Source organism: Acyrthosiphon pisum, chromosome A1, assembly GCF_005508785.2.
Source record: "Acyrthosiphon pisum isolate AL4f chromosome A1, pea_aphid_22Mar2018_4r6ur, whole genome shotgun sequence".
NCBI lineage: Eukaryota > Metazoa > Arthropoda > Insecta > Hemiptera > Aphididae > Acyrthosiphon > Acyrthosiphon pisum.
Genome location: NC_042494.1, coordinates 118,432,897 through 118,449,322, shown reverse-complemented (window position 1 = coordinate 118,449,322; position 16,426 = coordinate 118,432,897). Strand labels below are relative to the sequence as shown.

Here is a 16,426-nt window from a genome sequence, read left to right as displayed (position 1 = left end):
CATTTAATTAAACCAAGACGAAAGTGTCATTAGTGGGTGGCTTCTTTCCTCAAACTTAAGTATCACCTATTTGTTTCTCTCCCTATCGCACTTATTATGTCTACGATATAGATTGTATATTTTCTACTAAAAATAAAAAAAAAAAAATCTTATGCCATTCGATAAGAATTTGCATGCTTATTATCACACTAGGTGTAGTGTTGGTAATACCACAGAATAGATGAAATCTATTATATTTCATCTATTCTGTGGTGATACTTAAGGTTTTTGATCAGTATTCACACATAGTTAATTTATTTCTTTGTTCTTTCTGTGTTTCTGTATATGTAATATTGCAATGTAACTAAAGTAGGTAATCTTTAAATAGACTAGTTTGTAGTTTTACTTTTGTTGCGCTAGCAGAACGAAACCAACTTATTGTTCGTTCTTTTTAAATATTAATTAAATTAAGTGAACAATATGACTTGCGCTAAAGCAGCGGTAGACATAACACTAGGTATGAAAAAACACATTTAAATATTATATTAATATTTACCGCGGAGATAATAATGCCATAATGGACTTTTTTTGACAAATATGCCTATACAAAACCCCAACCTATGCCTACAAAAGAACAGCATACATTTATGTTTGAGATTTTTAATTTGCTATAAAAATAACGGAATCTTGAATTACATTTTCAAGTATTAGCTATTAAAGTGAAAATATTCCATTTAAAATAGTTTGCAAATTAACGTGATTTTTCTGAATTTTAATTTACAATGCTTATAAAAAATAGGTAGTAGATCCTCAATTTTAATATTATTAATTTATTTGACAGTTGCATATTTGCATAGTGTCTTGTAATATTTGAGTTAATTTGAGTACAAAATATTATTGTAAAATCAATACATTGAACGGAATCTTTTTAATACATTCAGAATCTATAAAAACACTTAAGGTATATAAAACATGTTTAGATACTGACAATACAGCACAAATAACATCATTATTATAATACGTCAATAATAATAGTTAACCCAAAAAACTTGAAATAAATCTATGTTTGGTATAACTTATGGAGTCTTAAAATTTGTTCTCTGATAGCATCCATGAGATAAAAATGATCGGATTTTTAATACTTTAAACTTTAAAGTTTAAATAAGCAGTGATGCTCATAGGCAGAAATCCATTAAAATTTGAAGTGGGGCGGACATTAATAACATTAAAGTGAGCAGGAGGACTTCGATCGTACAAAACTAAAAAAGGAGGAGACTTGACGGACTTTTTTTGGGGGGAGAGTCTATGACCTCTCAAGCCCTCCCAATTTCTGCCAATGGTGATACCTGCTAATTATGCATTTTATAATTTTGATACTGTACCACAATTATAAAATGCATATATCGCATAGGTGACATATTGCATCTTTGGTATTGGATGGTTAATTAGACTAGGAATGACTAATATTAACAAATTGGTCGTAATATAACTTAGTATAAAAATCCATAAAAGTGATTCAATTAACTGGTAACATTATAAATATAGAATTTGGTTTGGATTTTTTTTTTGCGTTCCAATAAACAGTTGATTCTATTAACCAATGATTATATTCCGCGATTCACTGTAGTTATTAATTATTAAAATATACCAAGGTTTAAATGGTATAAATACGTAAACATTGTATTATTTTCAAATTATTTTAATATCAATAATAATAATATTGTTACATATGTATCAAATAGTAAGATTTTTCAATGGGTAGTTACCACAAGAAAATTAATAATTTTATGAGTAGGGAGGGAGAAGTAATAACTAGTGAGATTAAAGGTAATTATATAATAAGTTATTATTATTAATATTAATACTTAAACAAAAAATAAATTATTTTTGTTCAGTGGTTTCAATAAAAGTTATAGTGATGCTATGCATGTTCAACCATTTAGAATGTCAAAACCACAGCAGATTCACCAGCAAGATTCAATAGGCTGCTGCTAACTTTTGATCTAGAACAAAAAAAAAATAACATGGAATGAAAACTATTATTACAAAAAAAAAAACATTATCTGTAAATATTCAAATGCCAAAATGTCAGTTATAAAATGGTTGTTAGTGTCTCTAGATCAATAATTATTGTGGATCTATGAATGAATATTTTCAGATCTAAATCTATTTTATTTTATTTGTATTGTTCATAAATGTATATCTATCATATATAATTAATTTGTAAATTTTCAATTTATTATGAAAATAGTTAACTCTCTACTTTCAACACAAGCTACCTGTGTATTTAAATTTTAGGTATGTAATTGAGAAAAATTGAATTTAAAAAAAAAAAACAGATAGTTCTAAATTTGTTTGTTTCAAAAACCAAACAATAATATGTAATTTAATCTGTTAGGCTATTTTATTGAGGCCATTGAATACCAATGAAATCAATTTAAATATTAAAAATCATTTTATTTATCACAGTATTAACGTTTTTATTAGTAAGATATAATAAATAGAAAATCAGATTTTAATGCATTTACATCTTATTTCAGGATTGCCTGAAACAATACATTGCAAGCTAGAAATGTGTTTAAAGTGTTTCTAAATTTTCTAACTAATAAATCAAACATAAGAAATTGTTATAGTGGAATATAAATTATAATCATTTATCGGTCTATTATTGATGTAAATCAGCAACTAATTTTCACAGAATTCATTTTTGTAAGTTATTAACTCAATGATAAATTCTCTAATTGTTAGAAACAACTCTTGTTAAAATAGTTTTAAGTATTTCAATATAGCATGTGTGAATAAACTCTTTAGATAATATTAGTACATAAATACAAAGTTCATTGCAGAAGATTATATATTTATGTATCATATTGTATTATATAATTTGTAGTATAGAACACTGGTTCCACAAAAACAAATCACTTACATTTATTTAAAGAGACCTTCAGGAATAAACCTAGATTTATCACAAATCATAAATACAATAATTCAATTTTTACACTAATTAAGATTGATAGTTAATATTATTAATATTCATTAAGATCTAAAGTGTAATCATAATATCATACTTGTATACCTTAAAACATATTATTAATCTAACTCATTCAAAATTATTTTGATACACAAAAAAACAACTTTCATGTATGATCAAATATCTAAACTTAATTATAATTTTAATTCATAAAATATACCGAATCAGATTATTATCAATTAAAATATTATACAAGAATAAAGGTTAGCCGTTTGTGATAGACAAAGCATTTTAACAAGAAAAATACTAGTAATAATCAGCCAAATCCTATTTTTTCAATGTACAGTAGAACCTCGATTATCCGAACTAATTGGGACCGCACCTAGTTCGGATACACAAAAGTTCGGATATTGGAAATTTAAAAAAAAAATTAGAACTACATAAGTCTTAATTATTTATTATTTTTATAATTAAATATTTATTATTGTTATTAATATTTTATTAGAATTACATACATTACATTATCAGAAGCATTATCATACATTATAAGAAATACATTACATTTATTTTATTTACACATAAAATACATACATAACCTGTACTAATAATAAACCAAAAACGATAGTTTTGATAAATTCGATAAACCGGCCGGCCGGATACGAGTTTTCATGTTCGGATAACAGAACGTTCGGATATGCTAATTATAGTTCGGTTAATAGAGGGTTCGTATAACGGAGGTTCGGATAATCGAGGTTCTACTGTATAAAAATTTTATGAATATTAAGATTCAATTTATTAATTTTAATAATTTTAGTCTTATTGGAATTAAGTCATCAATATTTATTTCAACTAACTTTATTATATAAATATCTTAATTAATATATCTATGTAAATAAAACAATAACTAAAGCTTACTTAGGAGAAGGAAGTATGGAGCACGCAGTTTCAGTGCAAAGTGACAAATTTACTTCTGATGGAATTTCATCAAATTCTTTTGTTAGGTTTAGAACAGTGACATTTTTACTTAAATTCCATGCAAACAAAAGGCTTTCTGAACCACTCATTACCCTAAAATCAACCATAATTGTACATAATTTAAAAATAAATATAATATTGTGGTGTATGAATTTTTTACCTATCAAAAGCGAATACTTTATCATTATTCAAAAGTTTGGCATTAAAGGAACCAAGTTCAATTGTAGGCATTGACCGTAATTCTCTTAAAGTACTTTGAATTAATGTAATATTTGGTATTTTGTTGTTTTCAAATAGTTTAGAGTCAGCATTAATGAAAGGTATACCCGGTAACAATGAACCGAGAATACTAAATGCATCAATTATTTCATTTTTCCAGCAATTTGGTTTATCAGTGCATACCCACTAAATCAATAATAAAATACATTAATATTTAATTCGGACTATAGGTTATTTTTAACTCACTTCCCAAGAAGACCATGAAGTAGTTGCTTTAGGTAAAATTGCATTAAACAATTGTTCTCCAGTGAAATCAGATGGCAACTTCACAGAACTATGAACCATATTTATTCCTTTAATATCATTAGAATCAAGGTCGCTCACAATCAATACTCTGAAATTGTACATAAAAAAAGCATTTAATTAATAATTAATTAATTATTGTAGTTTTATTTTGTTACTAAATTGCAAATATTAAGATTAAGATTGAATTTGTTCATAATTATCATTTTAAAACATATAAATATTATTTTACAAGATAAAAATAAAAACAATTATTATTAATGTTTTAAATCTAAGTCATTAAAATACAATAATTAATAACTTACACATCCAAATTGTGACTAAATTTTGCATTTAGATGGCTTTATAACTATATAATTAAAAAGCTACAATATTATTTATTTATTTTTATTTAAGTCTTTAGGAACTGAGGTCATTAGCTTGTGACAATACAACAAAACAACCATAAAATATAAATCATTCTCAAATAATATGTACACAGATATTTTAATAGATCTTTTAAAATGTTAACAATGCATATATTTGTGTGTTATAAGAATAGATAAATTAAAAATTTTTATGTAAACGTTTGGGTCATATAATTTTTTAGGAAATAGGTACATTTTAATGAATTTGTGCAATATAATTTCACTTACCCAGAATAATTTCTTATTAAATTGCCCCAGCGTGATAACAACTCTTTAGTTTCTGGAAGATTAGATGTCGCTTTATGACTAAAAGTATCGTACTTGTAGGTCATATTTGGTGCCGTTGTAATAGTATCATTTTTAAAGTCTTTATCTTCAAACAAATATTGAACTTTATCCAAATACAATCCATCAACTCCTATATCTAACCAATGCTTAAACACTTTCTAGAAAAATGTATTATACAAAATTAAGAAATGTTTATAAAAATACAAAAGTAAATTAAATATGTACCTCAAAATAATCTACAACGTCTTCATTGCGGAAATTGAAGTCAGGATTTTCCGCAGAGAACTGGTGAAGATAAAACTCCTTTCGATCATCATTCCAACTCCAGGCTGATTCTCCAGTTACACTCAACTAATATGGTTAACAAAAATAACTAATAGAATATTCAATAACAAACAAAAATACTAAAAATTACTAACCCAATTGTTAATAGGATAATGATGTGTACCATCACTAAAACCAGAATTCCAAATGTAAAAATCTTTGTATAATGTTTCTTGTAGGACTGAACGCACAAACATCAAGTTTAACTTTGAAGAATGATTAGGAACTAATTTCAACATCACTTTCATACCTAAAAGAATGTTGGAGTAACTCATTTTTAAAATATATTTTAATAGATCAATAAGATTATATAATATACCTTTATTTTTTAAATTTTTAACAAGATTTTTCATTGAGTCTTCATTTCCTAAAGAAATATTTACTTTCATGAAATCTATAACTTCATCTCCAACAGCTTGAAACACAGATGTCAATACAACATGTTGTACACCCAATTTTTGCATGTATTCAATTTTTTCATCAAGACCTTAAAAAAAATGTTAAATATAACGACTTAATTATTATTACCTAAATTACTATTTTAATACTATTTTTATTTTTATTAATTTGATATTAAAACATACATCAAGCAAAATTGAACACTTCATTTTACAAACTTGACAATAGCAGGGCATGAATTGTGGGGGAGGTTGTATCCTTCATAGTAAAAAATAATTTAGTCAGTAATTATGTAAAAAATACTGAATAGTCGGAAATTTAATTTATTTTACATTTACAGTAAAATTAATAAAATAATTTTAATTTTAATAGCCCTCAATACAATATGGATAACACTATTATAGATGGAATAATATCTATCTATAATCGTGATTATATCTATACCTACTCTAGACCGACAAGGTTTGGCATATAGAAGAGACGGAGATAAATAATATAATTATTCCGATCAAATTGTTTTGCTATTATCTCGGTGGTATTCACCTGTAACAAAAAATGGTTGGACGAAAAAGCGTTCAGGAATCATAAACCCACGTATATTAATCATGATTCCCGAAACGAACCAAATTATTAGCTGATAATAAAAAAAAAAACTATTATAAAATATGTCATAGATGCTGATAATATTTTGGTATATCAGATACTACTCCCAATATTTCACAATTTGCATAGAGATCAGTTATCAATTTGTTTTTGTTACGTAGTTTCATGGGAAGAAATATCTGAAAAACTATTAGAAGTATGCCAGGAAAATGATAAGACTCGTCTATGTGTTACAGAAAAAATGTATGACATTTTGGGGGGAAAAGGTTTACATTTACAAAATATTGCTTTTCAAACCTACAATTAAGCCAGTAGTATGTCTTCAAAAACTAGAAACAAAATTAAATTAATTTAAAACCGTAACAACATTTTCAAACTAATTATACCAAACAAAATAAGGGACACTGTCTTATATTTTTTATTTCATATTTTATATTTTATATTTTAGTATAACACAGTATGAATAGTTTACTATTCCACCATTCAAAATCTCATTAAATTGTCAGACATATGATGATATGTATTTTATATTATAATATTAACCATAAATAAACCCTGAATTAATGCTAAACTAAAAACAGTGACAGCAACGATTAATGTAAAATAATATGAAATAAAAATATGAACGGTAAGCAGGACTGGCTCAAGAGAAAATAGTGAATTAGGCAAAATCAAATGTTGCCGCCCCTAAAAATATAATATAATCAGTATTTTGAAAATGCAGCCCTCTTACTAATGTGCTGCTTAAGTGCTACCCTAGGTATGGGCCTATGTCAACTACTCCTAGAGCCCGGCCTGGCGGTAAGACTCGTCTCATAGCGCAACGGTCAACAATAACCCCCACCAACTTTCTAATCTTTATGCATACCAAGAGCAGTATTTTCTATTTTAATTACTTCAACTAATCAACTAAGTATATTATACCTACCTAATATGTTGTATGATATTGGTTTAAAAAAAATTTTAAAAACAAAAAGTAGTCAGCAAATTTGTATATATATGCACGCTCTCCCCCTCCCATTAAAAACTTTTAGCTCATTTATTTGACAATAAATTAGTGCAACAAAACAAAAAAATAACTTAAGTTTTTAACATTAATAGATACTTCATTAGTTTTGAAAGAAATATAGGTATTTTATAAATAAATAAAAATAAAAATACTATAACCTAACCTAACCTAGTATAAAACTGTTAACTCAACAGCCTAAGTTATAATGTCTATAATGTATTTCCTACATACATATATTTATCGATATAAATAAATAGTATTTAGTAGGTACCTTAGGGTTAAAATGAATAGCCTCGTGAATAGCTCAATAAATATAGGTAGGTAGATAGGTTTATATAAATATCTATAAATGTAACTAAAGTAGGTACCTATCACTTCTAAAAATATTTATTGATAAAAAATGTATTGTTTGGAACACTTAATAGTTAATAATATATATACCTACTTAGTGTAATTTTTTTTGTATTTTATTATTCATTTTATGTTACAAAAAACCATTGACAAGTGACAACTTACCATTTTGGCTGACAAGAGAAGCTGTGTTAATAATGTAGACTGGACTCTTCTGATACCATTCATGCTTAGAAGTCGAGAAACACTTAGGAGTCAAGAATATGATGAACAATGCACCGAACATCATGGCAAACCAAGAAAGCCAAAATGTAACAAACAACAACCACCTGAGTCGCACCCAGAACGGACTGTTGGCATACTTCATGAGTTCTTCCTTACCCATGCCTGCGTATGCCGTTTCTGTATGATCAGCCAATTCCATCTTGTTTAGCTCATCATACTTGTCACTTGTACTATCCACTTTCTTTTTTCCCTCCTCCATAAGTTTTTCCACAGCTCCATCATCTTTTTCCAACGACATTACGAGCTTCTGGAAAATGTTTAGTACGTACAAATTATGAAGTTCAAAAATTTCATTTTAAGAATCAATCAACACGAATTTCCTTGCAACAAACGTACATCGATTTGCGACAACCACTGACGAGTGTTTAAGCGATTATTCGATTGTTGTTCAGTCGAAGAACTAAAGAAAACGCGATCACTTGCAACGAGAGAAGAACCTGAAAAGATACACGAGCTTGGGTCGACCCAAAACTTCAGCTGAGATCAGCAACTGGGCAACGCAATTACTAATTACTAAATAATAGGTACCTATATCATAATTGGTAGGTGTGTAATAATATATTAAATTATATTGATCGCAATTTGCAAAGAATGGTTCTTATCACAGCAGGACGAGAGTAGTCACGAACGAGGAGATAAGAGATGATAACACTGGCGAGCAACGGGCAGACAGACTCAAGATTGAAGTATTGAACCACTAATATATTATTATACTGGCGGGCGGACTCTGCCGTAAGAACGAACCGTCGCATTTGACGTTGCCCCCACCATCGAAGGACAAAACATTTCATTTTTACATAATAATATGAATTTACGACGGACCATGGACGTGTAAATAATGCTTTATTTTCGTTTATAATCACTGATCTATTTACTCATATTTTCTATCTTAGTAAGTTCCTCAATCCTCATTGTTTTTTTTAATTTTGTGATTTTTGAACGTTTTTGTGACATGCTCAGCATTTAGATGTACTAATAGGCACATAAAAGGTGGGAAGTATTCAGTTCCACAATTAAATATTAACATTTTATAATTTTATAGAATTGAATATTAAATAAATATAGATAACATATACCTATAACCTATTTTACCTAAATATTAATATTTTATATACAAATATTGAGATATCCACTTAATAATCCTGAATTACTTAAAAAATGGTTAATTGAAGTTAAAAGAAATAATTTTGTACCTACAAAGTAGGAAATCATTACCTATGTAATGAACACGAAGTTTTAAAATAATTATCAAGTTCGGCCTGGATCAACCATACCATTTCTCATCAAAATTGATGCATTTCCATATACCTATATATAGACAGAAAAAACAAAGGAAAAAATCCAAATTTTTATATTTTTCCATATTAGGTGCCATGTCAAATTGTATTGGATATAAGTTTTAATTTTCTAATTAAAAAAATAGTTCAATAATCCAACTCGCCAAATACTAGGTATCCTCTGGAGTCGGGGTCTTCAACTCATTAACATCCCATCATAATATAAATAATTGTATTTAATATAAAATGTAATATGTGCCTACACAGAGGAGGGGAGTCCACGGCACACCTCAGTAGGTACCTCTCATTTATCAACTCCTTCATCTTTTTTCCTATAACAGCAACATTTATATTTATTTATACCTAATTTAACAATTATACTTGTCTGTTATCAGCAATTTATCGCCTAGCCACAAGCCGATAACATTTTATCGCTGTCATACGCGGACAATAGGTACGAGTAGGTACTAGGTATCCACGATTCATACGTTCAACATAAAATATTTCCCAATTATATAATTTAAAAATGTCTAACCTATTTTTTACTTGGCCATTTCTCATTGCAATAGTTTTACCATGAAAATTAGAGAAATGAAGCCGAACTGTGCGTATAAAAGTAGTCAGAAATTATCGCATCCTCCAGAATGCGCTTTGGCAAATCGCAAATGGAAGTAGTACCTACTAACGTCATTTTTACATGTAAATAGCATAGGGAATTTATTAATTTTATTATTAATTACTAGCAAAGGTGGGCATTAACTAGTTAAAAAGTTAAAGTTAAGTTTTTTAGTTAAAAAAACTTAACTTTTTAACTTAACTAGTTAGTTTATTTCCTAATCAACTTATGAACTTAATTAGTTTAATTTATAGTTGAAATAACTTAGCTTTTCTCAGTTGATTTTAAAATAATCCATCAAGTTAAAAAATTTTTTCATTTTTCATTTTTATGTAAATATTACTATATCAGTATAAAATAAAAATAATCCAATTCAAAAACTCAAAAATTTCTATTCTTTTTCTTAATAACATAATTTTGTGTATATTAATATATTTTATTAAGTTGTAAATATTATATATTATGCGAGTAGCAATTAGGTATAAATGTTTTTAATAAAATTAATAGTTTTAAATTACAAATTGACCATTGTTATGTTTTAATATTATAAAACTTATAATATATATGAAGGTCATGTAATATATCTTCACGTATTATGACATTCAATTGCTATACAATATAAAAAAGGTGGGTAAGTGGATGTCGCACTGCTGTACAGTAGATTACAAGTGGGTCACTGTATAATGGATGGTATTAAATTTGAATTCAATGATATAATATTATTGTATAAGAAAAATGATACTGAGCGGAGACGGTATGTCAGTCTAGGTATACCTAAGACATATGATATACTTATCTATGGTATATTAAAAAAATTGACCCACAATAAATTCCATATTAATCATATCACAATATTTATTAGGTATTAATAACGCGTTATACATCAACAACAAACCGTGATACTATCATAGATATATAATAACATACTTTAGAAGTTTTAAGTACCCACGAATAATATTATACAATCGCAACAAAATAACTAAAATAGTTATTCTAGGTATTTTATGTAAATTCGTCCAAATTTGAACTTAAAACGAGTATAAAAATAAACTGTGCTTATGTATTTCTTAGAATTTTTGATAACAGAATTAAATATTTACGTGAAATCTTGTTTTACATTTTCAATCCTTAGATATAAAAGTTGATCATTTTATAAATTTTTAACTACAAAATAATTATTGAATCTTAAATTTGATAAATTTTGTCAAAATTCGATCTTTAAATTCTTATAAAAAAAAATTGTGCATATGTATTTTTAATATTTTTCAACTGCTATTGTAACAATATATTATGAGCCTTGCATTAAAATTTTCACGCTTTTTTACCCAACAAACAAAATTTTATTGATATTTATAGAAAAAAAACTTAACAAATTGAAAAATGAGAATGTCCGTAAACAGCTCAAAAAAATTCAAAATATTTTCAAAATTTTATGGTGTTTAATAAATGAAAATATTAACATTCAGTGAAATTTTTAAATATCTACAGTCATTCGTTTTTTAATTACAATTAAATAAGAAAATCGTCACATGAGAAATCGAGCGAATATCAAATGTTGTAAAAATATGAATTTCAAACGCTCATAAAAATTTAATTTGACTTTTTTGTAGAGATTTTTTTTTTTTGATAAAGATAGACAATATTATGAGGAATTTTGTATTACATTTTCAAATCTTAGATTTAAAAAGAAAAATTTTTACGAATTCTTAACTAAAAATAATTTGCTAATTTTCGTTATTTTTACATATTTTGTCAATTTTTGAACTTTAAATGCTAATAAAAAAAAATTGTGACTAAGGACTTTTATTATTTTTCAAATATCATTGTAACAATATAGTAGGAGCCTTGTATTAAACTTTCAAGTATTTTTACTAAACAAATAAAGTTTTATTGACATTCATAGAAAAAAAAAACTGATAATATTGGAAACTGAATACGTTCCTAAACAGTTCAAAACAAATCAAAATATTTTGAAAATTTTATCATGTATAGAAAATGGAAATATAAATAACCAGTGAAAATTTCATGTATCTACGGTCATTTGTTTTAAAGTTACACCAAAAACCAAAGTCAATTTTCTCGAAAACAGATTTTGCGTAAAAATTCCCGTTTTTCCTTCATTTTTCTTTTGTTTTTCAAGGCGCTTTTGAAAACTACTGACCCCCCAAAGTACCAACTAGATTCACTTTCCTATCAGAAAAGATACTGTTGAAGAAAATCCAAGCGCTTTTACTGTCCTAAAAGGTGATGACAGACACAAAAATAAAAAAAAAACACATCATTGTAAAATCAATACATTCATTGTTTCATTCAGAACCTAAAAATATATTTGTTAAATTATTAATTTGAGATCAGTATAGTTTAAATTAGTAAATAATAGTAAAGTAAAAGTAAAATGGTATAGAGTGTACATTATGATAAAAGTTCAATAAAATTGTTTTTTACAATTTATAAATTAGAAACTAGAAAGACACATTCACTATTTATGTGATTTACATACTAATTAAAAAAAATAGATTAACTTTTTTTAAATTTAGTTAAGTTAATATTTTTTTTCTATATTAACTTTAACTTATCGAGTTAAATTTATAATTTGTTAACTGTTAACTTTTAACTTATCGATCTTGTGTCCTCTTAACTTAACTTAACTTGAGTTAATTATTTTCATTAACTTGCCCAGTGCCCATCTTTGATTACTAGTCCTCCGGTCTAGCCAGGGGAGACCTTCGGACCCCTCGGTGTTTGCTAAAAGAGGATACCAATTTAGAGACACAGTCGGTGGTAATTGTATAATATTCAATAATATAATATCAATGCTAGCGTGTTATCACGACTCATAAAAATATATATGAAAGTGCATATTAGTTTAATAATTAGTATTTACAATATTACAAATATTGATATATGTATTTAAAAATCTATTATATCTATATATATAAAAATGGAGCGTGAAAAATTGTCGTTACCTCACCAATCTAGAACGGCTGGTTCGATTTGGCTCACATTTTTTTTAGAGATGTTTCTATGTTCGTAATTGCTATAGGAGAAGGTTTTTACGAAAGAAAATTTTAGGAAAATCCACCGGAAAAGTAGGAAATCTGGATGTAAAAAATACAACAGTAGCGCAACAGTGTATTATAATATATTGGTTGCTATTGGTTAATTGGGCATGTTTGTTGATTTGTATTATTTTTTTTTGCCAATATATATATATATATAAATTAATGTTTGTGTGTAGATTAGACCGCTGTGAAAATGACAGGCTAATTAAAAAATGGTTAAATTTGATTTTTTTTATTCATCTGATATTAGTACGGTTAGGTTAGGTTAGGATCTTGTATTAATTGATTATATTAATCCATCATAGGTGGAATACGACATACTTGGTATAACTTTGATACTTAAGAGTTTTTGTCGGGTTCCAATCACTTAAAATATTATTTAAAATATTAAATATAAAGAATCAATATAGTGAGCTAATAGTCCCTGCTTAAATTTTAGTGATTTAGATTTAGTGGCCCATGGTTGGTATATTACATTTTATTGAACCATTAAATTAATTAATTTTTCATGCAACCCGGCGTAGAAATTAAAAGTCGTATATTCTCGAAAACACATTTATTCGATCTGGGACAATTTTATTTGGTCTTAAAGAAATCTTTTATTGTAACCCTATCCATGATAGGTACCTAAATTAACTTTGATGATTTGGAAAGCACGTTTCTGTGTGTGTTTTGTAATATTTGTAATTTGTAATATGTTTGCTTTGTCTGATACTCTGATCCATAATTATAGATAATTGATCTTTACATAATTATATCTATTCCCTGGAACTCACATAGCCACCAATAAACAGAAATTGGTGAGCAATGACCAATGGTCATCAAAATGGTATTTGTGAGTGGGGGGTCAAAATAGTAATATACATCGAGGTTTATGTAGCAGAATTTACTTATGACTTACGTCAATTGTCTGTGTTTCCTAGACTCTATTTGCGGACAATGTAATGAGAAGTTGAGAACTATTCGAGTTGCGGATGTGACCTACATAAATATTAAATAAACAAATATTTCCATTCATCGTTTTCTCAGGACTCATGACAAGCTTTAAATTCGAGTGCTGTACAGAATTGGTAGGTTTAGTTAAAAATATTACTATTTAGTGTTTTGTAAAAAACAGTCGTAATCCACAGAAGGTATAGGTATCTAGTTAAAAAAATATCCAATGAAATACAAATTTAAACAAATTAAATTATAATATATAATACAATATTATTTAAATAATATTTAAATTTTTGTGGCCCACATTTTTTCTAATTATTGTAAAGTTTATAATTTTACGCTTTTCTAAACACCGCTCTAAATCAACGCACGTATTCAGATATTCTCGTATATTTTTATGTTACCAGTTACCACAGTTGCTTAAAAAACGCTATGTGTGTAGGTATAAATGAATAATAAATTATAATATTATAAATAAGTCAATATATATATATATACAAGATCAAAACGACAAAACGTCACACTATAGAATGTGTGATGTGGTCATGTGGATGTATCCAATTTAGAGCAGTATAATAATACTTATAGTGTATTAAACTGTTAATAATATAATAAATATACTTAATAAACGGTATTATAATATTAATGTAATCAGAGAAAGTTCAGTTACAGAAAGTAGAAAAATTAATTCTAAACATTTTGGACATTTTTTAAAAGCTATGAGGTGGTAATGAGGTAAACGAGGCCGGAGGGGCGAAAAAAGTTTAGACCGCAAAAATATTTATTATGAGTGTCTGAAATATAAATGTTGACAAAATTCGATAATTACGTGTAAAATAACGATTTATCATCAAAAAATTCCTAATTTGTTGGTCGTGATTCAAAAATATTATTCGTGGGAACTAGAAACATTAACGTGTACCTCTTATTATATTTTATATAAACCATGGCATTTTCAAAATATTTAAATTAATTTTAAGCTACCTATTGCCTATTATTTTATACATATATTCACACTGTTCTACGGTAAGTAGCCAAGTAGCTAAGTATTGATTCAAAAGTTAATAAAAATAATACAGTGAACATACGGCGCGGCGTGCTACTAAGTACTGAGTCTCGACACCTGATGGGTAACAAAAGATATTCATACTTTAAATAATACAGAATAAAATATAAATAACAATGCTAATATTTATTATTTAAAAAATATATAATATAAATAGTGTTATACACAGCACACACTCACTAATATCATAAGTATTGTGAAATTCAAAAATGATTATTATTATTTTACGTTATACATTTTGTTTGAAACCGTATAAGCTTCTGTAGTTCTACCACTCATAACCCACTCAAATAGTATGGCGTTAGGACTCGGGAGTACGAATAGTGCCAATCCCATAAATTGAACTAGGTATGCGTAATACGTGTGAATAATAATATGTATAAACATAACGCTGTAAATAGGCCTGAATTATTATTCGAAATTAGTGCTTTTAATAAAATATATTTAATAATTATTATTATTAATTAGGGTATCACATACGACATACTTGACGTGGACTATACGATGATTTCAGTCGTTGGTTGTCGTTATCCGGTAAAAATTGGTGTTGTATAAGAGGTGAGGATAAAACACAGACACCAAATGAAAAATTGAATATAAAATAGATTGTTTAGAACGAAATACTTATACGAATTACACGCTCGTTGTCACACTCGTAATGGTCGGCAATCGTCGTCATAGACCATGTTATCCGTATAACGTCAGTACGTCACCAAGGCGGTTTGCCGCCGGTTCGTACGCCCTACGCTTTGGTCAGTCTGATCGGCCCCACATCCCGTGAACAGGTAAGGTGGGAGAATAGACCTTAGTCGTGCCGTTTGTGTCCCGAGTCACAGCGAAGTGGCATTGTGGCAGTTGATAGGAAAATATTAGGAACGATACATACGTTCGGCTGCGTCTGTGAGAGGTACAGTCTGTGCTCATTGATTTTTTTAGTATTTCTATATTTTTATTGCTAAGCGAATTATGAGCATTTTTAAATATTTATATTTCATATTCTCATAATACATTTAAAAATAAAAAATGTCACAAAAAACCAACGGGAGAACACAAATAAATAGATAATGTTTATACATTTAAGTTTTATAATAGGTTAAAGTCATAACAACACCAAATTAGAACTGCTGTAGGTTAAGTTACGCCTTAGTAGGACGGATATAACACATGCGGGAACGACGTCCTCTCTTATTAAGATGACGTGATACCCGCATGTGTTGTCTCCGTCTTACAAGTGCGTAACATAGCAAATTATACGCAAAGCAGAACACGTGTAGCTCCGTTAGCTTAAAAACTAGAGTGAATTTACCTCTTATAAAATCTAAAGGTAAGATTATTATCTAAGCAACCTCATGA

The 16,426-nt window shown here is 27.5% G+C and overlaps 1 protein-coding gene across 4 annotated transcripts; it reads right to left on the bottom strand.

The window, feature by feature from the left end:
• Window positions 1-1,662: 1,662 nt before the first annotated feature.
• LOC100168334 (neutral and basic amino acid transport protein rBAT) lies at window positions 1,663-15,767 on the bottom strand. Of its 4 annotated transcripts, none has more exons than XM_029488135.1 (10): window positions 15,554-15,767; window positions 7,994-8,360; window positions 5,786-5,953; window positions 5,562-5,716; window positions 5,368-5,493; window positions 5,083-5,300; window positions 4,391-4,538; window positions 4,086-4,330; window positions 3,866-4,018; window positions 1,663-1,982 (listed from the first exon to the last, which is right to left on the bottom strand). In XM_029488135.1, the coding sequence occupies exons 2-10, from the start codon at window positions 8,349-8,351 to the stop codon at window positions 1,919-1,921; spliced, it is 1,635 nt and encodes a 544-aa protein (XP_029343995.1). In that variant the 5' UTR covers window positions 8,352-8,360; window positions 15,554-15,767; the 3' UTR covers window positions 1,663-1,918. The 4 variants fall into 4 exon arrangements, with proteins under 4 accessions (XP_029343995.1, XP_008187682.1, XP_001948646.1 ...); XM_008189460.3 differs by having other exon boundaries at window positions 15,561-15,767; XM_001948611.4 differs by lacking the exon at window positions 15,554-15,767 and adding an exon at window positions 8,450-8,823.
• Between the last annotated feature and the right edge of the window lie 659 nt (window positions 15,768-16,426).